The 27,297-nt window shown below is 33.5% G+C and overlaps 2 protein-coding genes across 3 annotated transcripts; one reads left to right on the top strand and one right to left on the bottom strand.

Moving 5' to 3' along the window:
- Window positions 1–1,570: 1,570 nt before the first annotated feature.
- On the bottom strand, window positions 1,571–26,401 carry LOC119636276 (GTP cyclohydrolase 1). 2 transcript variants are annotated; one of them, XM_038031577.1, is made up of 6 exons: window positions 11,168–11,293; window positions 10,508–10,897; window positions 10,044–10,253; window positions 2,011–2,176; window positions 1,819–1,935; window positions 1,571–1,734 (listed from the first exon to the last, which is right to left on the bottom strand). In XM_038031577.1, the coding sequence occupies exons 2-6, from the start codon at window positions 10,872–10,874 to the stop codon at window positions 1,605–1,607; spliced, it is 990 nt and encodes a 329-aa protein (XP_037887505.1). In that variant the 5' UTR covers window positions 10,875–10,897; window positions 11,168–11,293; the 3' UTR covers window positions 1,571–1,604. The 2 variants fall into 2 exon arrangements, with proteins under 2 accessions (XP_037887505.1, XP_037887506.1); XM_038031578.1 differs by lacking the exons at window positions 10,508–10,897; window positions 11,168–11,293 and adding an exon at window positions 26,093–26,401.
- On the top strand, window positions 11,372–20,469 carry LOC119636259. The gene is made up of 4 exons (XM_038031560.1): window positions 11,372–11,769; window positions 17,956–18,909; window positions 18,986–20,104; window positions 20,177–20,469. The coding sequence occupies exons 1-4, from the start codon at window positions 11,737–11,739 to the stop codon at window positions 20,408–20,410; spliced, it is 2,340 nt and encodes a 779-aa protein (XP_037887488.1). The 5' UTR covers window positions 11,372–11,736; the 3' UTR covers window positions 20,411–20,469.
- Window positions 26,402–27,297: the final 896 nt, after the last annotated feature.

Raw genomic sequence — 27,297 nt, 5'->3', positions numbered from 1 at the left:
GCCCAGCAATTATGTGCCATCAATTCAAAAAGCGGTCTTAAGGTTTTTGTGCCCATCACCGAAGGGTGAGGGTATATTAATTTAGTCAACACATTGCAACGTAGTATTTGCCATAAGTATTCTCCCGTAAATTTGCAAAAGCATTTGCAAGTGACTTAAACACGTCTACAACGTCCACATGCACATGCGGCAGAAACTTTGATTTTGAAAATAGAAAAAATCAGTCGCATCCACTCCATATTATAGAGCATATTTGGTTTTTTGCATTTCTTTTCATTTTTAAGATAATGACGATGCGTACATAAGATTCGATTGCAGCCGATTATAATGCTCTTTCCAGAAATCCGGATATCCGAAATTCTAAATTCGAAACGAAGCAGTCAAATTAAATCAAATCAAAGAGAACTAAAGCAGTTTCCATTGACTTTCATTTCAATAAAATCGAATTATCGGATCATAGTGTAACCAAAATAATTAAACGCTTTTAAGATTTGAATTCTTTTAATTTGTATATGCATATATCATACTAATAACATAGCAGTTTATTAACCAACATGTATTAATTGTACGTGTTTGGCTTATTTTTCAATAAAATTAATTATATATTTTATATGAGTATATATTGTAAATTCCCTAAATCGTTGACACGTATATATATTTTTTTTTTTTAAAACATTCGAGTATTTTAATAATCAAATCGCAATAAAAATTAAATAAAATTCTTCTACAAAAATATTTATATAAAAGCAGAACTTATCAATTTATCTAATATAATGTAAATTAAATAAAAAAAATATTGAAATTATTTGAACCCAGATACCGTTAAAAAAAAACACATTTGACTGAAAAAAAAAATATATTCCAGTAAATTTATTGTACGCACTTATTTGTTTAAGTGTGTTGTTGGACCCTGCTTTTCTCATTTTATCTTATTCATTAAGTTTAAATTAATTTTTATACCCATGATTCTTCTATTAATTTTTCGTAACAACCATAAGTACATTAGAAAAAAATAATAAAGATGTGTGTTTTGATCAGCGGGAAATTCTAAAACGACCTAATTTTAACTGTTTGTCTCTTCGCGTCGCGCGAGATTGTGATTTTATTTGATTTTCGTCGAAATTGCCGTACGACAAATCGATTATTTCCCAGTTGCAAGGATATGCTAATGGATAGTCTAGCTTATAAAGACCAGTTCTAACTCACTAATCATTTCAAGCCGGGCGGGATAAGTTAGTCTTAGATCTTGGTTAGATTGGATGGTCGAGTCTAAACCGCCAGCTTAGTTCTATCTAACTAGTTTAGACTGCTTCGACTAGGCTGGTTCCGTTGAGGTAAATGGACTTTGAAACGTTATTAGTCAAAGTTTTTATAAAAACCTCCGATCCCGCTGACAAGTTGTAACGATAGATAGAACGACAATTATTAATTTTTTTTCAAGTGGTGGGTATCAATAATTCGCCTCGCGACGAAAACAGTTGTTTGTTATTTGTCTTAATATTACTAAAGGAAAATTGTATTAAACTTATCTTGTTTTTTCTGTTTTTTCTTTTTTTTTTCTCTCTCTCTCTCTCTCTGTCTCTCTTTCTCTTTAAATCACTTTTCTATTTTGAATTAACCAAATTTAAAAATTCTTCCCGCGTCTTGGGATCATCGCGAAAAACACCCAACATAGTAGAAGTTACCGTCTTGCTATTAATTTTTTGAACACCACGCATAACCATACACATATGACTGTAATAAAAATAAAATAAATGAAAGTAAATAAATTTTTTTGTCTTCTATATGACAATTTGTTCCGTTTATAATAATACGTACACTCCTTCTACTACTACCGCTACACCTGCTGGCTGCACGGCTTGTGTTACGGCCACCGCTATCTGTTTGGTTAAACGTTCTTGTACCTGTAATCGGCGTGAAAATATTTCCACAATTCTAAAAAAAAATAAATAAAATTCCAATTTTTTATTTTTTTTGCTGAAAAGTTAATTTCCAATTATATCCGCTTACCTTGCTAATTTGCTAAGGCCTAATATTTTATTACAAGGCAAATAACCAATCGACACCTTGCCATAAAATGGAACTAAATGATGTTCGCACATGGAAAACATTTCAATATCTTTAACCACCACCATCTCATCATGGTCCTCATCAAAGACAGCACCATTTAAAACGTCTATACGAAATAATGGGAAAACATAATGAACATTGATCATTAATTGTTACGCTTTATTTACATATGTACGTATATTACAGAGAGTTAAAAAATTGTAAAAAAAAAATTCCTGCTTTGAAGGCCATTAGAATATAATTTATTTGGTATGAGAAAAACCGGTTGATTGTTATTGTAAATCATTTTTACATAGAATTTCAGTGAATAAAGAAATAAAACACAAACCTCATAAGAACTCTAACGAATATACAATTGTACAAATAACGTAATAACAAAATGAAAGTTATTCACCTTCAATTTCTAGTAAAATCTTGCAACAGGTTTTCCATAAACACATTTATACTTGTGCTTGTACGCAAGCACTTGTAAATCTATATAGGAACATTCTTAAAATATTCTATGATAAGTAGCAGCTAGTAGTAGTAGTAATAGTAGTAGTAGTGGTAGTATTAGTATTTCCCTAAAACTAAAGCTAAACTAAGCATCATCATCAATTTCATTATATATTCTACGCCATTGCTTCTTAATCATAATCGACGTACAATTGAAAGTGTTTTCCAAGAAGAAAACGTCACATACTTTTCTAATCTTTGCACTTCTCCTTACCTACTTTCTCTCTTTCTCTCTCTCTCTCTCTCTCTCTCTCAACAATTTCAAAAATACATGTACTTAGTTCTCTTAGCCAATTTACGTACATGACTTGGTTTTTTATTCTCCACATTCCCGTTATCTTAACAATGCCAAGGATGCATGCTTTCGAATAACTGCTAAAGTTGTAAATCTGAAGCACGCACTCTTTCATATCTTTATGTATATCTTAACATTTATAGCTAGACTAAGGCATTTATTGTATTCTTTTATTCCTTTCCTTTCCATTGTAAGCGACGCAGAATAAGAGTGTATTAATTCTAACGTTCGGTTTGCTACATTCACTTTATACCATTCATTGGCCATTGAATAACTCGAATTGAATTCAGCCATCACAACCATGGATCAGGCGTTAATTAATAAAAACTTAATAATTTTCACTTTCAATTATATGATTTTTCTTGTGTGTTTGCAAAAATTTTGCTCAGCAACTTCTACAGGTATAAACGATAAGGAAATGACAGATACTAGTATACATAACGGTTGAATTCGATGGTTCTGACCTTACTTCCTCCTTAATATTATATATTGATATATTCAGGGTACGCCGACGCTAATGTCGCCACCAAACACGTTCAGACGCTTATGATGACACTGCTCCATCATATTCCAATTATCGGTTTTGATATCAATGGCTTAGCAGTGGCGACGCAAATTGACTGAAAATGTAATTTTTCAGCCGCTTGTTGCAATTGTTGTCCGGGATACACTGTTACAGCTCAAATGGGCTGCTAGCTCTTCTACACTCAGCATGCTCACTAAACATGACGCCTAAGTGATTACCACTTGTTCAGAACGGTGCAGGATGGCTTGGTTGGCACGCGGATCCGCAAAGCCGAAAAACTGCGAAAATGGATCGATTGATGGATCACTGCCAAATCAATATAAGTTCTTTCGACATGATATCGCCATGTTCCACAAACATATTGTAAAATGTTGTAGAAAATGATGGAAACTATTTCGAGTAACACATATTGTATCAAATTTCCACAATAAATAGCTTCTTCAAACGAAATGAAAAAGCTTAATTAATACTCAGTTACGATTAGCTCGTGTGTGATATGTGATTGAACGAAAGGACGATAAAATTATTTCGATTATTATCGATATATTGATTGCATATTCCTTGTATAGTGCCTTTTTTTTTATTTATTTTTTTAGGAACTAAAGAACCTATTTATATGCTTCGTCGTAACTGTATGGGAATTGTAGGCAAGCATTTTATTTGCGAACGATAGGAAGGATAAGGTAGATAAATAGAGTAGGTAGGTAAATAGAGTATATAGCGTTTCCGATCTTCCGATTGTTGGGTCTAATAAATATTTCGTAAACCCAGTACTGTGTGGCATTGGGTATAATTGGAAATTATCTCTTGGAAATTATTAAAGGCAATGAGAAGAAATTCGAGTCAAAGAATGAAGAGACTATACATGTTTTAAATATTACGTAATAATATTACTTATTCGATACATGATCCGATGATTGGAAATTATCTCAAGTTGCAAAAAAATGATCAAAAATGATTTAATTGCGAAAAAAAAGGTTCTTTTATCAACATCCAAAAATCGGCACGCATTCAAGCATACTTCCTAAGCCTAACATATGGCTTTTCAATTTTGTTTATAGCACGCGGCCTTTCACTTCTGTTAAGTATATATGACATGTTTATTGAACTTTAGCATTACTTCAATCGCTAAGTGCCTATTGGTATGCAATTTATTTATTTATAATATTGTAGGAAATAAATTGTAGGACTAAAAGGGAACAACAAAGACTGTCGGTTTTTCTTTTTACATCCTGCAAAACAAGGGCACATTAACTTTGTGCGAATATGTGCAACATACAGAGGGACTTGAGAAGGTCCTGACTTTTATTATATCCATCGGCTGAGAATCGTTTTCCAAATCGATTTAAGCTAGTCTATCCGTCTTATTCTCTTGCTTTCCGCCTACAGACCGCAATTTTAAAGATATTTTGATGAAATTTGGTACACTGACATTTTTTGGCTCGCGAATATACGCTGTTAAATATATAGTTCGGATCGGACCAGTTTTTTGACCACTTACCATATAGTGCGTCATTTTGAACAGTCGCCATATGAATACATGCAAGGTTGTATAGGGCATTCGATGGTGGTCTGTGGTCCGCTATAGCGTTTAGCTTGTGTTTTTTAAAGATACACTATGTAAGGTATAATATGTGTATAATAAATATAATATAAATATAAAATAAAAAAAATTCTTTAAGTTTACTAAGAAATTGACAAGTAAGAACATTACACTCCGGCAAGTCCATTAGATAACCCACACCACTTCGTCTAGTGCAGTTATTCACTCGTTTTAGTAATTTTCATACAAAGTCGTAATTTTCTCGAAAGCCTGCATATGGAACGGTGCCCGACACGTTACATGAAGCGCTCCAAACTTTGCAAACTTAATTTATTTTCTAAAAATTTTACTGTTTTTCAGTTTCTGCCACAGACAACTGGAAGTTACACTTTCACTTTAGATAAGGGCCTGCTCTTCATGATAACCCTTACATAGGTTGGAATCTGAAAAGCAGGCCTATGTGTTTCAAATACTCTACCGTTCAGTTTTTTGGTTAATTTGCTACTACGGACCCAATTTTCATTACAAAATATAAAGAGTTTACTAAGTGCTCATGAGAACACTTGTGTGGAGTGTGGTCCAAGAAGTAGACCCATGTAATTCAAATTTGGTCCACTTAATTATTCGATCTTTTTGGCATATAACAATTACCTTACGTTACCCACCTATGTGGTCCAAGTTCGGTAAGGTTATCTTCTTTGGAAATTTTCTATTATAAATTCATTTTCGCCATGAAGTACTGAAAATTAGATCTTTTTACCATATAAAGGTATATGAGAGGAGGCTCAAAAAATCGTCAAACAAATTTAGAATGACGAAGTACTAGTGCTGGGCGAGTTTTGCCAAAAAATTTTGAAAATTAAAATTTTTTTCCATATAACGAAATTTTATATGTGGAATGATCGAAATGTGGACCGATCCAAACTATTTTTAATAGCGTAGCAAATTTCATCGAAATACCTCAAAACTTACGTTATTTATGTTGAACTAAACAGTATATGGACAGACATCGATTCAAAAAATGATTCTGTCTTTCTAAGAGTTACTGAATACCTTACGTATATACCTTGTATTCCAAGCAACTTTTCCTCTAACAATAATTTAGAAATTATTTTCAGAATCATGATCTGAGTAGTGTGAAGCATGTCTGTCCGTCTCACATCTGTTCCTTTGTTTTTTTGATCAAGGATCAACACAATTAAAAATTGATTGGATCGGACAATTTTGATAAGTCATTAACCATATAAAGCCTTATTTTGAAAAAGTTGTTCTACAAAAGTCGTTAGTCGTTCTCCTTTTTAATATCACATGAATATTTCTCGCGAAATATTATTCTGGCATACAAAGTGAATTTAGATTGAATGGAACCATTTTTCTTATCTCCTTCCATAAGAATATTCTTGCTGAAAATAAATCTTTGTATGGCATTTAGATCATCTTATTTTTTGTACTTTATAATGAAAATCGATCTAAGATAATGACTTGACATCAAAATTTGTTACAGATAGCTTGAAGCACATAGATCTGTTGACTGAACTCTTTCCTATACAAGGCTCCTCAATGGAAACGACCTTTCATTTATGGTATTTAATGATGAAAGCAGATATAAAGTAATGAGGCCATGGACAGAACTTAATTAAAATTAGACCGCATAGGTTCACGCTATGGAACTCCTTCTATATAAGAGCCCTAGTAGAAAGTAAGCCGTTCCAGTAATGCGCAGTTTTTTCGACTCTATGACAAAGCATGAAGAATGACTGCGATGCGAATGAAGAATTATGTTAAGCAAAGTGGTTTAAACGACTTTGCTCGACTACAATTCACGTTACGGCTTTTGGAAGACATGCTGCTTAGTAAAGCTGAGTACTTATACCTACAACCACTATCGACGAATAGGAATATAAATTTAAAAATACGTATTAGAGGCTTTGCAAATAAATTTTAGTCATTCTGGCTCGTTTTAAATCCGCTCACCTGTCTGTCCATCTATATGCTGTAAGTTATAAAAAACTATAACTTACATCTTGTAACAAGGAATTTATTTGCTTATTAATTTATTATAGCGAACTCTTCCTAGCTTATTACGTATTACTTCTAAGGCTAAGGGTATCAATATTTTTACAAGTCCATCTAATAGGTCAGTGTAAGAATAGTGCAAATCATCGAATTAGTACGCTCACAATGACGCAATAAGTAACAACAAGTGTGCTTTCAAACTGTTATCAAGGATCTATCTCAAGGTTGATACAATTGTTGTTTGATTGTTGAATGTAAACTTTTTCCAATTACGTAATTGTTTGCGGGCAAATAAACTCTATGGAGTTTAAATAATCTATTTACAGAGAATTTTCAATTTGTATTGATAAGGATTGATATTTTGGAATAATTAAACTTAAACCCTACTATACACTTTGACTAACTAATTGATGAAGAAGCCAAAAGAATGAAGCAGCCCTTCTACTATTTTATAATTGTTTTGTTATATAACCGCTAACTAAATTTATAAAATAAAATAATCAATTATAAATACAAAGCCTACACACACACACACACACACAGACATGAAATGCATACATACAATACATGCATATATCTACATGCGTACATAATGGTATACGCGTATCTTCACATATCTCCCTTTTGACATTAAAATCTTCTCTATATATTTTGCCGACAGTTATATAAAACTATATATATATATATATATAGAAGAAATGTAATTATGGGTTTAGTTTTTCGAAAAGTGTGCACATTTCTTTTTTTTTTTTTTCTTATGATAACAAAAGTAATGAGAAATTGATGTTATCGCACGATGCGGATGGAATCCGATGACCATTAATTTTGAAAATTAAATCTCGATGCTAACCATTGAAACGTAACGACAAACTGTGTATGTCATTTTACTTCGAATCCGTACGTATAACTTAAACCAATCTTAAAGCGTTCGAGATGATAATAAATCTTTTGTTTTTTTTTTTTTTTTTGTTTTTTTTATACAACAATTTAGTTTTATTTAGCTTGATAACGTAAGAACGTAGAGAATTTTCGCCCATGCCTTGGAATGCAGTGAGAAAGTTGAGAGTTTCTATTTCAATATTTTGATATGAAAGGTCCTTCCAACAGGAGGCATCATTTTCAATTTCACACCAATTTTCAAGTATTAGCATTCAACTGTGATTATGATAAGATTTGCGAAGTAATAAATGGATGGTTTTCGCTCGCCTACGTTCGCTGAATGTATGCTGGAACAATGATTGGACGCCGTATCAGGCAATGTTGATTAACTTTTTTTGCCCTAAAACTAATGCTGCTATGGATGGGGAAGAATAACATTTCGAATAGTGTGACGCTGCTGACTGACTACACATCTCGTGAAACAATGCCATCATTGCGTTATTACTTGAAAAATGAGAGATGATTTCTAACTTTATTTTATTGAAATTTTAAAAAATTAATTAAAAGTTATACGAAACGGTTTTAACAATTTTCTATTTCCATCGATTGTTAAATAAACGGGCGAGCTTAAGACTGCGCAACTTTCTCGCTTAAGTTTTGCTTAATTTGTCTTGAAGCCTTTTGATCGTAAGTTGACACATTACGAGAGCAACTTGTGTCGGGGAAAATTTTTCCGCCAAACTATTGAACCGCCTTAATACTGCATTTAATATTTGAAGCATTGTTATATTATAATTTTTAGTGCTATCTACAAATTCTAGAAAAAGACAAACTAGATTAAGATGATATGGAATAAATTTTGGAATGGAATAACATTTCCATTGTAATCAAATGCACGGAATAACATAACATCGACATGATATTTTGTATATGTATTAGATTACAGACAAGTGTCGGTCCACTGGTACACATCCATTCTTAATAACAACTAAGAACATTATAGTCAGGCCACACCGACTATTACGTAGCCTACTCCACTTCGTTTAGTACAGCTATTCCGTACCATAATTCCATAGCGTTAAACTTCGTAAAAGTTCGCATGTTGGAAGTTTAGATTTTCTCTTCATATAAGAGTTTGATTTTCGTGATAGCGCCTTTATATGTCACTGTCTAAAAAAATACGCCTATATGGTCTACATTACCTGTTATTAATTTGTTTGCTGAATCGCTACAATGATTTAAATTTCATCACAAAGTATTAAAACTTATGTCAGAAGGGCTTTGTACCCATGAGAATATCTTATATAGAGTGAGGTCAAGAAAAAGACTCATATGGTTCAGACGAGGTAAATGTAATTTTTTTATCCAATTACTATTCTAAATAAATTTACATCACAAAGAAGTTAACCATTAAACCTTTTGTGGCATACAAGGGTTCACGTTTCACGAGAATCCTTGTAGTATCCAAAAAATAGACCTATATGGTCCAATTTCCGCCATGCAATTGGGACCTTTTTATCATATATATATATATATATATGTATTCAGTTTTCGGAGGAAAGTTTATATGAGAGGTGGTTCCAAAAATTGCGCCAGGCGTTCTAATGTTTGCACACCCATTTAGAATACCGAAATATTATCACTTAAACAGTTTTGCCAGGATATTTTGAAAATTGCCATTTTTTTTCACATAACGACTTTTCAGAATATGTCGTTATATTGAAAGTGTTCGAAAAGGTGAACGATCCGAAGTGTTTTCAATAGCGTTCGTTTTTGGGCGAAAGTACGTTAGTGTATCAAATTTCATCAAAATATCTCGAAAATTGCGACCTGCAGCTTGAACGCAAAAGTACATGGAGAGATGGATAGACGGACAGATAGGCTCGGTGATCGGTAATAAGAGGTAGGTCTAGCTTAAGCCTATTCGGATGTTACATATGTCCGCACTAACTAACTAGAAGTGGTATAGGGTGATATAAAAATCGAAATACTTCTATATATTAGAAATATTACCATACGACGGTTATTTTTGTTTTCTTTTTTTTTTATAGAAAATATTTATTTATTAGCTCTTAAATCTAGTGCATAGTGAGCAAGTCTCACGATACTCTCTAAGGCTTCATTTCATTTACTTAAATTCAATTTATACATTTACACATGTATTTCCAAGCACATGATCAAGAAACGATATATTTCATATCATTCGTTTATTTACTTACCCTCTAAGTTTTGATCGTAGCCCTTAGTGAAAAACAACATCGCTTTTGCTGCTCTTTCAGGAGTTTTTATTAAACCCTGACGATCGGGATTTTCACCTAAGCCACCTAACAGTAAACGATACGAATTGGCCATATCGGGCAACAAAGCCTCTCGCGTTGGCGGTTTATGATCCAACTCTAGATCATGATGAAATGGACAATTTTCATGACCTGCAGAAAAGATAAGCAAAATAGAAGGAACTCATTATTATTGCTATCAATTACAATCATTAGTTCGCTTAATTTGTTATCAATCAATTCATTCATTTAAGTGAAATGCTTTTTATTTCATTTCTGAGTAACTAAGCGTTTGTTGTTGCTGCTGTTGTTGTTATACACATGTAAAATATAATTTCACATGCTTTTTGATAATAGGACGGGGCGAACAGTGAAAGTGAAAGGAAAAAAAAAAACCAAAAATTCACCTGGTGTTGTTGACGTTCTCGGTGTACAAGGAGTCTTCGGCCGACCGTTGCTACTATCACTACTTGAGATACTTGTTGTCTCTTCTCTTTCAGCTATAATGCCGTTCGTTTTTAAAACTAATTTGGGTCGGGCATGAGCCATCGTAGCATTATTGCTATTATCACCGAATCCTGCAGCAGTACCGTTAACTGGACTTATGTCCTCAGTTTGAGATAAAGTACGATCACGAGATGGTGTACTGCCAGTTGAGCAGACGCTATTATTACGACCGCGTGAAAGGATATGAGCTTGAGGAAAATTTGTATCATCGATAGCGTCGTTCAGCTCACTAGCACTCATTTCGGACAATTGCCGTGTAAAACTCATCTTGCAAAACACTAACACGCACTCTTATTTATGTATGTATGTACAAATGCACATATATAATTATGTGAGAAGTATTTATCAGTATTAAAAAAAAAAAAAAATAAAAAAATAAATAACTAAATAAATAAATAAAGGAAAATAGTGAGGTTTAAAATTTTGTTTAGCTTAAGTGTGAGAATTTTTTTTTTTTTTTTTTTTTTTAAACTAAAGTTTCTTGCTTGTTGTTGTTTTAGTAAGAACAGAAATGAAGAATAAAAAAAAAAAAAAACAAATAAATAATGTAAAATAAACACTTTGAATGTAGAAACGCAGCACAGCAAATAAGAAGGCAAGGAAAATTTATAAACTTCTCTTAGAGTCGTCGTTTTAATATGAATCAACAGCACAAATATTATAAAGCAACTGAATGGATGAGGAGACACGAGTATACAAAAATTTAAATTGGTCTAGAGCATCAACATTAACAGCTCATTTTAATTAAAGCTTAAAAGCTTACAAAGCTCCACAATTTCATAAGCAATTCTCTTATTCTCCCTCTTCTTTCCCTCTCTCTCTCTCTCTCTCTCTCTCTCTCTCTATTTCTCCAAAAATAAGATTCCTTTTTCATGGTAATCAGCAAAAACCCGATGTGCTCAAGCAAATTTTTTTACTTTTGCTAGTGTGGCGAAGAGGCGAAAAAGCGAAGGTATTTATTACGCGTTTTATAATTGGGGGAAGGGCATGTGACTCTGCATATCGTCCAAGTCAAGTCAAGTTTTGTGCGAAATTTTTAACACTTTACCTGCCGCAGACTATGGAAATCACCTGGACTGGTAGAATCACATTGCACGGCAACGAATACTTTCGTTTGGATGTCCTTTGAATGGCAAACAACAACGACGTAAACACGAAACAAGTAAGAAAATTTAATTTCATCGGATCCGCCTGAGTGGCCGGAGTCGAGGAATCTCGACTAGCAAGTCAATAGTCGTGGGTCCGAATCTTAAGTGCGGCAGAGTTGTTAATAAAATGCCGATAGCGTTAGATGCTAGTGCTTTAAGAGTTTCGTCTCAGAATTTATTCCTCTGGCGAATAATAATAACAATAATAATAATCAATTCGGTCGGGATCGAATATTTTATACTCATCACTGTTATGTTAAAAAAAAACCAAAAAAAGTAAAAAAACCAAATTTTCGTCTTCTATCCTCTATATTTTCAAAATAAAAGTTTTCGTCGCATAGACGATTGGGCGTTACATGTCCTTGGAAAAGTTGAAGTCACCTTCAAATTGTTTTGCAAATTCGTAAGCGATATCATCGTTATCGCTAACGGGAGAATGTTAACCACACACAAATACTACAAAGTTGCGCAGACAGACAGATGGACAAATTAACCGCCGGACATGCTTAGGTGTATTCCAAATTTGAAATTGGCCAAGAATATATATACACTTTAAGGGGTTCATCAAGCAATGATCTTCTGCGCCCTGCAAGGATATCGAAAAAAAAAAAATTAAAATTCTCTACACTCTAACATTGGGTAGGCGGGACCAACTTTTCCCTTAGTTTATGAGTAATGATCAAAAATCCACTTTTTTATTCCTTTTGCTGTGGGTGTGTCCTTTGACCGATTTTGTCCAGTTTTAATGTTAACCTGCGTACAAGAACTTCCAATGTTTCCACCAAATTTGGAGTCAATTGCTTCTTTCTTTTGCGGCGAGGAGAATGTTTACAATAGAAATCACACAGACAGTCAAACATACAGATGGACATGCTTAAATCGTTTTAAGATTTTATGCTAATCAAGAATATATATATACTTTGTGGGATCTCTGCTATGCTTCCTTGTGGACGTAGCAACATGAAGATACCCCTCATCTTTCGGTGATGGGTATAAAAATAAGTTTCTTCATTGATGCCAAATCCTGTCATAGATAAATTTTTGTTGTTGCAAACTTAATTACTAACTTAATCAATGCGCTTGTCGTCTAATATGTTTATATATGAGAGAGCTTTCTGAAAATACCAGGCCTTCGGTTAATGTAATTAGAGGGTCCACTGTCTGCTTTACTTCAATAAGAGCAGAAGATCTAAGTTCATAGCCAATTTTAAATGCCTACAAGTATTATTTTCTTTATACTCCTAGACTGCTACTAGCTATTGTGAAAGTATTGATGATGGCGGGCGAGATATACGATATTTCGTTAATCAGCGAAATTAAATGCTCATCAGTAGTAGTCTGGATAGTAGACTTGCAGACAATTCTTGTAGAACATCCGTCTACTATGAAGACGCGTAATACCAAATGTCAAATATACACACAAATAAAATCGAAATGGGTCGAGCATGTAAAGATCACTTGCAACGATCAAGAAAATAAAACGTTCCAAACGTTCGCTGAAGGACAGAAACTTCGCTCAGTTCCAAAAGATATTCCTATGTAGTTAAAAGGACACATTGAAGAAATAATATTTTAATCACTTTTGGATAATTATTTATCTGTCTAATGTATTTAAATGACTAATAGATAATGAGGATTTTTTTATTTTTACTACGCGAAGTCGTTCATAGTAAATAAAAAATTTTGCATTGCAGAGAGAATAGGGAGCTTTACTCAAATACCGTCGAAATCCAAGATTGTTACCAAGAATACAATTTCTGCCATCATGGAAGAGGAATTAATTTTTCTATTATTCATAGCAGAAGCAGAAGTCCACACAAACACACACAGTGAACAAATGTTCAGTATTTTCTCCGGTCTACGACCTAGAATTAGACCCTCATTTACGAAAGCTGCGGAATTTTTTATATCCATTGCTTTCATCCTAAACAGGAAACAAGCTGGAAAAGAGAAAACTTAGTATAGTATATAACACCGTATAAGAATAGGCATCTTTGCCGTCACTCGAGAAACGTAAGCTTATCCTAGGCATTCATAGAGATTAACTTTAATGTTCCTATCCGCTCGACAAGAAATTTTCTTTTTATCAAACTTAGCCGATGAGCGGTCGACTATGAAGTTTTTAATCCGTGTTGCGTCCTCTGTAAAAATTTGAATTAGATTTATAAGCAAATCTCTTTACTAGATCCTCTTGCTTTCTTTAAAACGGCTCCTCTTCAGACCTGTGTGCGGCCGTTCATTTTTGTTACCAAAAATTATACTGTTATTGAGATGCACTCTGCGAACTTAATAAATAATATTTCATGTGCTGTACTCTTAATCGGTGTACTTCACTAGAGTTGATGGAGCCACATAGCAGACCGAGGATTTCGATTTCTCTTTTTTCTTACTCTTATTTATACAAACTAATTTCCTAATTTAAGATCTCTGCTTAATTGTAACTAGGTTAAGGCTTTACTCTCTAGGTTATCTACCATGGGGCTTGATCTAAGCTGTGTCTGCATGCTTTCTAATTAAAGAAATAAAGCATCTGTAACCTAAGTAAGTGTAAGTATTTAGAAAGGAGATAAGGGCGTACTCATCGTACGATTTAGGAGTATCCTTGAATAGCAAACCTACTTTTTATTTTACAAATTGATTCTCGTATGTGTAAAGGTGCATCCATTCGGGGGTTTATCAAAAGGCATGTTTGAAGACTTTCAATAATACTTATATTACTATATATAAGTCTGTTCATTTCCCTAGATAGATTAATCCTAAATTTATGGCAGTAAGGTTGCCGAAAATACAACTCTGTTTATTTCCCTAGGTAAATCAATCCTAAGTTTATGACAGTACGATTGCCATATGGCTTGTGTCGGATCCGTTTAAAAGCTCTTTCTTGTTTTGGCTGGACTTGGGATTTTGTCATACAAAAGTAGATTGCATCTCATGAATATGCCTATGGTCCTCGCTCAGGATAGAAGAGTAGTTGCAGAAGTCATTTTTTATTTATTTTTTTTTTTGGTTTACTTTAACTATTCTGCACATCTGCAAGTATATTAACTTCTATCCTGCTTAGCCGTCAGATTACAAAAAAAGTGATATGAACTGCCACCTGATTTTATAAAATCTGTAACGATGTTTATCCGGTATTTTTTTTTCTTCCCTGTTACATAAAATTAAAGGAAATATTTTAAGAAATGATTAATCAATCATTCTTCACGTATACCATGCAATGGACATCGATATATTTACTATTATAGTATAAATGATTAGGTGTTAATGGAAACGAGATCACATATATGTACACACACACATACAGACACGCATACACGTAACTGTTAATACGAAATTTTTAGCTGAGCATTGAAGAAAAAATAAGTTTTCCCCAGTAACAAGAGTGTGTGTTAAAGTGTTCGCTTTTAAAATTCAATGTTGTTACGACTACTACTTGTTGCGGTGTCATAAAATTTTTATGAGCGACTTCACTTCAATCTTAACGTGTTTCTAACGAATAGTGAGTGTATGCTGTGAAACATTTGTTCTTTTACGTTTATTGCCTATGATGGAAACTGAACAGAAATCTGGACAAGGTTAACGTTACGTTATGAAATTTGGTTAATGTAACTTATTTGATGTCAAGTACATATATATATATATGTACATTCGTAAGGACAATATGTAAAATATATGTATGCACAGGTATTATTAGCACCCATCCCTTTCGCAAGATGGACATGGAAGTCAATCAAAGTAATAGGAATTTTTACAATTAAAAGATTTCTTTGAATTTTAGTTGAGTTTTCATTTCAATAAATTCAAAGGAAAATTGTTTAACAGATTTAACGTAATTTACTTTTGGGAAAATTTTTTCAAACGAAAAATATTTGTTAATGTTCCCGCAGAATATATACATATTTCATATATTGTTTATATGTATATTTTCTTGACATAGTTGAAGTTCACCTCCCGATTAAGAATTTCCGTTATTGAAAACAAAAAGCGAACGCCATGACCAGAAACATAAAAAAAATTGTGTTTCTATAATTTTTGTTGTGTTTCCTCGCTGTTGCGTTGCTTTAAGCTAAAAATTCCATTATATACCACATCGGTCAATAATTCCCAGGACTAAAAAATTTTCAAAAAAGCCAATCCTTGACGCTTGTAAAAAAAATCGACCATTTTTTTATGATTTGCACAGAGGAACAGTGGAAAAAGTGGAAGCCATCATTGGCTTGAGATCATTCTCGGGGGAAAACAACGAGTTGTCGGCGGTTTGCTAATTTTTACTAAGACTAATGACACTGAACGCATCAGACATCGGAATATATCAAAGAGAAGCAACAAAATCCCCAAAATCATTATCGAAAACCTTGGAAGAGTTAGTCGGTATAGTAAAGATATCAAAATACAGATTATTCGCTATTTTAGATAAAAATTTTAGTAAGAAAAAACTTTTTTCCAAATGGATACTGTGTTTACTCGCAACGAGAAAAATCATGAACGTAGCAACAGGTAGCGCCGCTTGGAACTGTTCAAGCGCAATTAAAACGATTACTTCGTGCCCTATGTGAGAATGAAGAAAACAGGTATCCATCACTATATTCCTGAATCAAAACGACAATATTATTTATAAGCCTAACTAACGTATTATTAGATAAACAAAAAACTTTGTGCCGTCTTATGCAGTAGAAGTAACCAGAGTCTTGGTGACTTGGGTAACCTTAGTCATATCAAGCAAAAAATAGGTGAAAATTCATAAATAATTTCAAAATATTGGTTTAGACTGATTACGGGTGAACAAACGTTGGTCACATACAGCCACATTAGTGGAAAAAGGTCGCGGGTTGCTCTTGGGATTTGCAGAGAATCGTCCATCATGCGCTGCTTCAACATGGTCGGCCGATTGATCCTGTTTGTCACTGTCAACAAATGATGCGATGAGAAACGTCCCATGAACTCAGCAATGACTCGGCAAAAATTAAAAGAAGTGAAGATGTTACTGCATCTGTCACACGGTTCGGATCTTGCCCACTTTTCGTTACAACTTTCTTTTTGTTCTGCTCTCTGCGCAAGTCTCTCTTTCATACGGCTCGGATCCTGCCCACTTTTCGTCATAACTTTTTTTTGCTCTCTGCCCAAGTCTCTCTTTCATACGGTTCAGATCTTGCACACTTTTCGTTACAAATTTCTTTTTGTTCTGCTCTCTGCGCAAGTCTCTCTTTCATACGGTTCGGATCCTGCCCACTTTTCGTCATAACTTTTTTTTGCTCTCTGTACAAATCTCTCTTTCATACAGTTCGGATCTTACCCATTTTTTTTACAACTTTTTGTCTTTTTGCTCTCTGCACAAGTCTGTCTATCATAAGCTTCGGATCTTTCCCACTTTTCGTTGCAACTTTTTTTTTTTTGGCTCTCTGCACAAGTCTCTCTTTCACACCGTTCGGATCTTGCCCATTTTTCATGGGCATGGTATAGGAATGGTTTCAACGGGGGTCCGCGCTTTACTTTACAGCGGGCGGATATTCATTTTACTAACAATGAATCAATGATATAAATGCAAATGGCACGACAATTGTCTCTTGTCAATATGCCAAACGGCTTGAAATGATAAAAGTGGAGAGGTCTTTCACAGCTGGACGATTTGCCTTGTCTTTCGCCCCGCAAAAATTTTAACCAAATACTAAGGATGGGTACATGCACGTGTTCAATTATTTCGCAATTGCGATTTTCGTTGTTCTTCTTTGAGCTTCTTTGCATATATAATCCAAACGAGCCAGCAGCGGAATGAAATTGCTTTGGAACAAACACGATTATAAGTTTGAAAAACTTATTGTATAATCTAAAAATTGTTGTCAATAGGGGCAATACTTTTTTGGACCTGACGCTTTGCGCTTATCGCAAATTTGCAATCATGTGTTAAAAAAGATATTTAATTTTTCATTGATCGGGGTATCGATTAGAGAGATTATTCATCCCGAGTTGTAATAATTTGTCAAGTGACACTGTACATTCAGCTCCCACGTGTACACAATAAGTAAAAAGAGTCTATCTATGTATATTAATTTTTCCTGATTATTGTTTTGTTGAATGCCTTGACATTTGATTTCAATTCATTGGAGAAATTTTTCTATTCAAAAATTTTACAAAATTCGTTAATTGTATTTATTTTTTTTTTTGTTCAAATTTTTCATATTCGAAATTGTATTGAAAATCAGTCAGTCATGTTGTCGGAAAAATTTAAGAAAAAGTGGAACAAAAAGGATATGGGTGAATCGATATCTTTTACCAAGGAAAAAGCAGATGATGTCCTTCGTGAACAAGAGAGGATTGCAGAATTTCTCAGCGCGAAAGATGTAGCGCCCTGGTTTCGCGGAACGTCCGTATTTCATTTGGAAGGGGCAAATCGCCTCTTTAATGCCATACGTGATGACACGGAGCAAAGTACATCGCATCGTGTACGGGCTTGTCTTAATTTGCTGGGTCTGGACCCGATTATTAGCTCAAAGGAAATTAAATTCTTAATGCGTTTAAGTCGGGGCAACGATTTAGCTTTCCTATGGTTTCTCATGGAATTGCACTATCATACACCGAAACCGCATTTTAGCGTTAACGAACAATTAATATGCTCAGCCATTTGTCACCTGGATATGATAACAACGCTAAGAGAGTTGGATAAAATTCTGCCGGATTATCATAAAATTAAACGCAGAAAAGCATCGAGCAGAAGCGAAAGACCAAAATCAATATCCGTTTATACAAATAAGATGAAAACCAAAAAAAAGTATATTTTACCTTATTTTGAAAAGTTGCGAAAGCCAAAATTGTATGGCAAACCGCTGGTGCTGAAATTACCAAATTTCAGTGTAGATGTCAACATTTACAAGCCTTATACCGATCCTAACTATGTGGTGCCGAATGAGAGTAACCGATGGTACGCTAACTATCAGTTTCAGACCAGCAAGCGTATTGCGAATCGCATTATACGCGATGAAATTGGGGCGATGTTTAAAGATCTTGAAGGAGCCAAATTGAAGGCTTCTCAAATACACGTAATATGCGATTATCACAAAACGCTTAAGGGAATCGAAGAGAAAATGCATCACGAGTTACAAGTTAAGTTAAGAGATAAATGCCTATTAAAGTATTTCGGTTCGCTTAAGAAAGCAGAAGTAAGTGCGAAGAATACAATTTCAACGAAGGGGGCGATTTACAACATTCGATATCATTTTTATTTCATTTTCTTAGGAACGAGCCGAGGCAATGAAAAAACGATTGGAAGAAGAAATTGAAAAACAGATGGATATATTTCGCAAAGAAGCGCGAACTATTCGTAAGCAAATGACTTTAAAGACGCTTACGAGTGAATGCGAACTTATCGATGTTGTGCTGGGAGAGGAAGGTGTGGAAATTTGTAAAAAAACTGATGAAGAAATTAAAAGTGCGAAAAAAAAGTGCGAAATAGCGCCCGACAAGTGTAACAAGGATAACGCCGACGAGCCGAAGAAAAGCAGCTTCGTTGCTAAACAAGCGCATATAAAGGGCGTTACCGACGACGCAGATGCGATGAGCATTTTGAGTAAGGAACAACTGATTAATGTCGAAAATTTACATCCGCGTATTAGTGCGCGTTCTTCGCGCGGCAGTGTACGACGTGTGTCGCACGTTTCCAATTTATCAAATTTTGCCAGCACATACATACGCCCCTATGATTACGGTCATATTTGTGTGACCCCAACAGAATCGCAGACATTCTTTCAAGCGCCTACAAATCATAAACCGTTTACTTTTGATTATCGTAAAATTTTCGAGTTTAAAGACAAAAGCTCCGCCGACGATATGAAAATGAAGAATGTCTTTTTGGAGGCCTTGGATGAAGACATTTCGAATCTAACCGCATTACAAAAGGCGAAAATGAACGTTCTGGAAAGTGCTAAAAAATGCGCTAACAAAATATGGCTTGATGCCGTTAAAGAACGCTTAGAAAAAGATGCCGAAGAGTTATTATATAGGCAAGGCCTAGGTAAACCGCTAGTACAATATCCTAATAATGCCTATTATGATCCAAGGGATAAAGTTTTAATGGAAAAAATGCTATTCGACGCTTTTGAGTATTTGCGTAAAAATCCAAAATTTGTTTGGGCTCAGTTACCTGAAGCTCACAAAGTGCCTATGTTAAGGGAATGGATAGCCCGGCGATATGGTAAAGTGTACACAAATAAAGAGCGTTGGCGTTCGTATAGAGTCTCTTTAAAGATATTTCAAGCACTGTACACATTGGATATGTCACTCCCACCGCCGACTGCTGCGCAGCTGGGTCGCAATATGTTCCTCAGTTATAATTGTCGCGATTACATAGATAAGAAGGTTAGTTCAACCTTGATTTATCACAAATCTAATGATGATGATATGTGACTTATAATTTTTGCTTGAGTTTAGGGTCAGGCAATTAAAAATGATTACGATCGCCGTCTAAATGAGAATATAATGGAACAAAGCCGCGTCTTTTGGTTTGCTATGCAAGGCCATCTTTGCTCTGGCGGACCTCCACGTAATACATTTTTTGCTTACATGCCATCCCGATACCGCGACATTCAACGTTTCCGTCTATGGAAATCGAATGAGTATCGAAACTATAAGCGCGCTTATGAGAAGCGGCGGATTAATAAATAAATGAATGTAATCTCTTTCAACTTTTGACTTCTTTCTTTTTATGTCTTCAAATTTAATAATGAATTAATATTCGTCTTGTAATTCTTCCTTAAAATAATAATGCAAAAAAAAAAATAAATAAATAAATAAATGAATAAAATATATGTTTAAATACTGGGTTCATGCATCGAATTAAATTTGTGTCGAAGATAATCTCAAAAAGGTTCCAGTGCAGGATAGAAATCTCAAGGTCGGAGCAAAGAGAGGTAGCCTACTTAAGATGGGCCTATACAATTTGAGTTGTTTAACACAGTGGCAGTTTATGGGTAAGTGCCGCCAGCCTTAGCACAGAACGCAAAGAAATATTCTCAAGGCCATCATTCTTTGCATTCTTTACCCATATGATCGGAACGAAAGGTAACAAAAAATTCGTTTTAATTTGAACATAATTTGTTTTTTTTTTGTTTATTTATTTTTTTTTTATTTTTTCCTTCTTTTGTTCTTGGCTTTAATTTTTTAAAATCAATGTTCGTTTAAGTGAATTTTGTTTTTAATTAATTTGATGAGTCAAACATGGTAAATGAGCAGCAAACAGGGGCGTGCTTGTGCTTATAGCACATTTCATAAATTATAAAGTATTTCATGTTTCAAATTGTTAATAATACAAAGGTAGTTTGTTTTTTTTTTTTTTTTTTTTTTACGAATGTTTTACTCATGAGCGCTTGTGTGTGACCGTAGTAAGTAGTCAAGACTTTGAGATTTCGAAAGAGTTTTCAATAATAAACCTGATGATGACTTTTTTTTTCAAACATACGGGGACCCTTTTACTTAAATATTTTCTTTACATTAAATCTGATTTCCTAAAATTTGCTAATATAGTCTTCGCAATTCCCGAGTATATGTCGTGTTATTTGCGATATGATTAATATTTGTGAGAGACTAACTTTTAGATTATATCGAATCAGGAGATTAGAAAGGGCCAGCAGAGTCCTTGATTTTCAATATTCGAATATTAAAAATGATTTCGAAAATAAGATTTAATTCTCTTACAATTTACTGACCTTCCTATATGTCAATCTGATTTTCAAATATTAAATTAAGTGAAATCTTGCTTGATCTGATTGCATTTACATTCAAACTTTTCACTTCAATAGACAAGGGAATCCTAATAGGGTTTATAATGTAAAATTCGTAATCGTTTAATTTCCAATGATAGCGATTGTATTATGCCATATATAAGATATAGCTTTTGAATTCTTTGAAATTTAGTGATGAGTATTAACCACCGTGGCACAATTCTGGTATATTTTACATTATTACCACAAGAAAGGAGACGGATCCTCGCAGGCTTGGGCAAAAATTCGTGGCAGCATGCTAACAGTTAGTTCTCTCTTGCAGTCTCGAAATATCCATCCCCTTGCTCTTGTCAATGAATAGTTGTTTCGATTTCGAAAGATTTTCAACGATTTTTGGACCCGAATTTCCATCTGCGTAAATCACTGCTGAAATAAACTAAAGTGGACTCGTTCCTGAAGCGTTTGGTTAGGGAGGGGCAGTAAAAAGTCAGTCTCACGAATGAAAAAATTTTTATGGACCTGCACAAAGGATAAAGTTTGGATTTACTCCACACAAGTTAATGCTTGGTCTTTAGTGGATTTGAAAAAGAATCGCATTCCCCTCTGTTCCCCATTTCCCAGCAAATAATATGATTCAAGTTCACAATTGAGGTAAGTTTCCTGAATTGATGAATGAAAAAGGCGTGATCTTCAGTTACGACATTGTCGGGCCACATATCTTTAATGACTCGGCAAAATATTGATATGACTTGGTTGGAAAATTTTGCTGCATCGGCTTGAGCCGAACTTTATCCTGTTTGACTAGCATTCGTTTTCCTCTTTATAGCATCTTCTTAACGACTCGTGAATGACGAACGGCTCGCGAATCCCAAGAGTCCTATAATATCGCATAATGATGTATAACTTTTCATATGGGTCGGATTAGCGGTCAAAATTGCAAATATCTGATTCAATAAAATTCATTTACAATATAAGAAAAAGTGCTACGAAGCTCTTCAGGGCAATCTCCTTCGTGACCAGACAATCTATGCCAAAAATTCAAATACCGCGAAGTAGTGTTGCGCGATTTGTCAATTTTACACGCAATTATCACTTTCTTAGCCATTTTAGTTTTCATTGTCTCGAACGTTTGCCTTGATATGATATGATTGAAGTATGATACATCCTATATAAACGAAAAAAATGTAATGCCTTTTCTGATTAGGAGGTTCTCTCCTCATTTATTAAGTGTAATTTGATTAGGTTTTATGGCAATACCGCGGTCCGGGTTTCATAAAATTTTTGTAGTTTCTCGGATCAAGAAATTGCCTCATAGGTGGTATTTTTTTTTTTTTTAGATTTTGTTTTTTAAATAAGGAAACATTATCAATTTCTCCAAGAAGCAGTTGCTTTTAAAAGAATTATTTGATCTGTCATCGCCCTCATTGACGAAACTTCACTTTATATAATAATATTAAATACTAAAATAGTATTTAGGAAATTGTGCCGAGAACGAAGCAAGCGATATTCAAAGATAGCCGGGTCGAGGAATCGTAATGCATTTTTTGTTATCCTCTTACTGTATATGCTATCAAGTTCCGGATTTTCCTGCGAACCTACTACGTGCTATTCGTGTTGACGTCGAGAGACACAACTTGAAAAACGTTGCAAACTTTTTCGTACATTCTTTTCGTCTTCGAGTCTCAGCCGCTTTCATAAACATTCCCGCATAGAAATTCAATCCACAACCATTCCTACATGTAAATGGAATGGAATTTATTCTCCGTCTGGCTTCTCAAATATAAATAAAAAAAAAATGCGAATTTTGTTTAAATCAAATCATGTCGCAGTTGACAATAAGCTTTGTCACGATATTCGAACACTCCCTAATGATGAATATCTAAATTCTGGGTCAAAGTAACAAATTCGTGACAAATTTTTAATTGTTTTGCATATCGAAACAATGGTCAACTTGTTGTGACTTTTTGAAAACCTTAACTTTCACTTTTGCGATAAAAGAGGTAAACGGTCTTCAGTATAACTCTTCTGTACATGTATCCAAGAATGTGAATTTTCGGACAATCCTTTCGCGGCAGTTTGCTGATGAACAGATCTACTAATCATTTATTTTCTCCGTTTCGCATTTTGAAAAGGAAATATCCATTATTCACTTCGTTTAAAAAAAAATTGGAAAATTCTTACTCATATATAGTTAACAAAATATATAAGGAACGTCCTCGCTTTAAGAGATTAAAAATCTTTCCTTATAATAGTATCTTGACTTGCATTACTGCTTGAGGATAGTTAAGCGAAGCTAGTCTTTCAATCATTCTTTTTTTTTTTTTCTAATGCAAAAGCATCTGCTGAAACCGTACAAAAGTGAAATGTTGCAAAAAGAAATTTAAAGCATATTATTTGATATTGGAAAAGAAGAATTTTTAAAATACGTATATCAAAGTCGCCTTTTCCTTGCATCGTGAATATGTAAAAATTAAAAAAAAAAATGCTTAACTAATAAATATTCTTATTATGAAACTTTCTTTTTTAATTGCATCATTATTTCGATAAAATAAAACATAAATATTATATGTATATACATTGCTTCAATCTATTGAAGGGTATTTCGATAATTAGTTTAGACATTTTTTTTTTTATTTTTATATGTTTAATTATTTTTATGAAAAAAAAAAAAAAAAATTAACAAAGTAATTATAATTTATTAGTAATTAGTGTATAATTTATCATTAACCTTGACTTTCAGTGAATTTTTTTTTTAAACAAATCAAAGACAACATATTTTAAGTTTGATATTAATCATGATTTTTGCTTTTTTTTTCTCCTATTAAACGTATTGAAACGTATATAAATGAAATGTTTTATTCATTAAGTTCACTGCAAAATAGTTCTTGGGAGATTAATACATAAAAAACATTGCAAGAAAGCTACGTACTCTTTGCAACGAATCTTTAATACCCTTTAGCAATTATAAAGTCGGCCTGATCGACTTTACAAAATATTTAAATATGAAAAATATCAAGTCGACGATTTTCTTAGGCTGTTAATTTAGCTATAGGGAAGCCCGAGGGGCCATGATAGGTCTTGAAACTTTCTGTGGCGTATCAAGAAGCCACATTAATAGTCTGGTATCGCAATGGGCACAGAATGGGCAAAAAAATTCGAAAAAACCTTCCGATAAGGCTGCAACTAAGAAGAGGCGACCGTCTTTTACACGGGTCATAATTCCCTCAAGTATCAACTGAAAAAGAGGGGTATGTTTGATACCGACTGCCCCTTGGCAGAATCTGCTTAATGTCCCTTCAGATTCGATATAAATGTGAGGCCATCTGCAGAATCAGATAGCAAGTCTTTGGTGAGCATTTTACAATGCCGGACATGGTATGGTGCTCCGCTCCAAAGAAGTTGGCCGGATTCATAAAAATCCTAAAACTGGAGGGCTAAGAGCATCTGCATGTACAATAGATCTTCTAGGTCGCGATAAGTCTTGACCACGTAATTATTGATAATATTACTTCAACTATGAGGATGTTACGAAGGGAATGAATACCCATGATAGTGATGAATACAATAAGAAATTATATAAATAATGTAAATTTGAAATTTTAAATCAGAGGTTCCCAATCTTTGTCAATCAAGTATTAAAATAAATTTAGTTAGAGAAATACATTCGAAGACTAAAACCTTAAAAAGCATTAACATTCTTAAGTCTGTTGACTTTATGGAAAACTTTACCGCACTTGAGACTTAAACCTAAGGCCTGTTAAGCGAGATTCTTTGCCTACTCGATCCGCCCGGCGGATTTCATATTCGTTCTAAACAAGAAAATTATAATTCAAATATTTTAAGCCCTTAACTGAAAATGATCTGCACTTCTCCACCTTGACAGATTTTTAAATGGACAGAACATTATCGCGGTAAGCGTAAATATTTTGGCAGAATGGTATGAATTTACTTAAAAGAACTGCTGGGGTTAAGATTATCTGAGTACTTTCTTTTAATCATATCGTACCATTTGAATGAATATTGAAGCAATACCGTGGTAAGTAAAGGAAATTTAAACCAATTTTTGAAATAAAGGATAATTTAGCCAAGCAATTGAAAAGTTTACATGGCAAAGATTCGTTTTAATAATGTCTACCCCTTAAGAGAAAGTTGTCACATGTGACTGCTAACTAGTTGATCAATTCCATATGTATTGCCATAGGCAGGTAATAAAAGAACTGACTTCTACCGGTTGGTCGCTTAATTCCAGGCAACCGTCCGCAATATAATCTTTGTAATCATCATTTAATCTTCATTTGATCTTCATTAAAAGGGATCTCTATTTATCCTCTGGATGGAGGATATGAAATTTGCTTTATAAGATTGAATTGTGCCTTCGACTATTGTGGCGTAGAAACGTTTGGTTTACTTTGCTGAAAAGTTTTAGAAAAGATATCCCTATGTTCAAATTATCGAGTACTTGCTTTTCATTCCTTCCAAGTGTTGTCATAGATTTGATAATTATCCGATTATCTATAGGCGATCACGAGAATCTTATATAAATCTATGCAAATAGTTTCCTGTGTCTGAGATGTTTCCAAAGATTTTTATTTGAATTTATATAAATGTATAGCGAAATCAAACTTACATTGTTTACATTTACCACCATTGACTGTTCCTGTTGTTACGGTTGTTGCTGATGTTGTTGTTGTTGTTGTACTATTATTAATAAAATTCAAGCGTAAAGAATTCTTTTGGGCTTTCAAGACATTATTAAGATTTGCTTTATTGGTATTAAAAGTATTTGAAATTTCATGGCACTTTGTATCCGATACTTGAAAATCACTTAACTCATTATCTGAATTAGAATCAGGAACACTGTTGCTAGTTTGATGATTGTGATGTAGTAAATTCTGTTGCAGATTACCATTTGTTTTTAAATTTTGCATTTTTTCATTTAATTGTTTCATTTTATATATATATGTATATATATATATTTATAAATAAATTAAAGCTAAACTAAAATTCTTTTGGATAATTCTTTTAGAAGAATTCAATTACACAATATTTGTTTCACTTTCCTTTAACAACTGCCGGACGACTAAGTGATTGCTTGTTTACTTGCGACCTTTTTATTATGTTTGTGTTACGGTTAATGAAATAAAATAACAACGACTATCTTAACTGTTTGCACAGATACATATAAAGCAGCTTTTTAATGCATTATAATACAAAATACAAAAAAAAACAAAAAAAAAATTACTGAAAGTTTGCTTTTTTTAATGAATTTTCATTACTATACTAAAATTGTATTTAATTGTTTAAGTTATTTATTGAGAAATTATTATTTGTTTGTGTGTATGTGTGTGTGTGCGTTTTTATGATTTGTAAGAATTTTCATATCATTTGATATTTATTAGTACATATTTCTAATGAATTCTTCCAGTCATTTTTTATCTTTATCTTTAACTTTTTTTTTTTTTTTTTTTTTCTTTTTCAAATAATTAACACACAACAATTAATTAATTAATTTCACGGTAAGCGAATAAAACTTTTCATCGAAGCTTTTATTCTCTTTGCAAGCTTTGTTTTACAACTTTTTCTTTTTTTTTTTTTGCACTCACTCTCTCGCGCTATATATTTACTATCATCACAGGTAAGCATGTATGTATCTGCCATGTAACTCTCTCTCTCTCTCTCTCTCTCTCTCTCTATATATATATGTTTCTCTGTGTCCTTCTCTCATACAAGTTTTTAAATCTCTCTTAACGTTCTCGTCAATCAACTTCATTTTTATTTTCTTCGCTATAACAGTACAAGTTGAACTGATTTTCTCTTACTTGTATTTATGTA

The sequence above is a fragment of the Glossina fuscipes genome, unplaced genomic scaffold, assembly GCF_014805625.2.
Source record: "Glossina fuscipes isolate IAEA_lab_2018 unplaced genomic scaffold, Yale_Gfus_2 28, whole genome shotgun sequence".
NCBI classification, from domain to species: Eukaryota; Metazoa; Arthropoda; class Insecta; order Diptera; family Glossinidae; genus Glossina; species Glossina fuscipes.
This window is presented reverse-complemented; position numbering and strand designations above follow the sequence as displayed.

Coding starts and splice junctions, on each gene's coding strand:
- LOC119636276 (XM_038031577.1), bottom strand. CDS start 10,874: ATGAGTTTTACACGGCAATTGTCCGAAATGAGTGCTAGTGAGCTGAAC. Junction 10,254..10,507: donor GAGAACGTCAACAACACCAG/GTGAATTTTTGG, acceptor TCTTTTCTGCAG/GTCATGAAAATTGTCCATTT. Junction 1,936..2,010: donor GGCCTTAGCAAATTAGCAAG/GTAAGCGGATAT, acceptor ATTTTTTTTTAG/AATTGTGGAAATATTTTCAC.
- LOC119636259 (XM_038031560.1), top strand. CDS start 11,737: ATGGCAAACAACAACGACGTAAACACGAAACAA. Junction 11,770..17,955: donor ACGACGTAAACACGAAACAA/GTAAGAAAATTT, acceptor ATTGAAAATCAG/TCAGTCATGTTGTCGGAAAA. Junction 18,910..18,985: donor GTTCGCTTAAGAAAGCAGAA/GTAAGTGCGAAG, acceptor TCATTTTCTTAG/GAACGAGCCGAGGCAATGAA.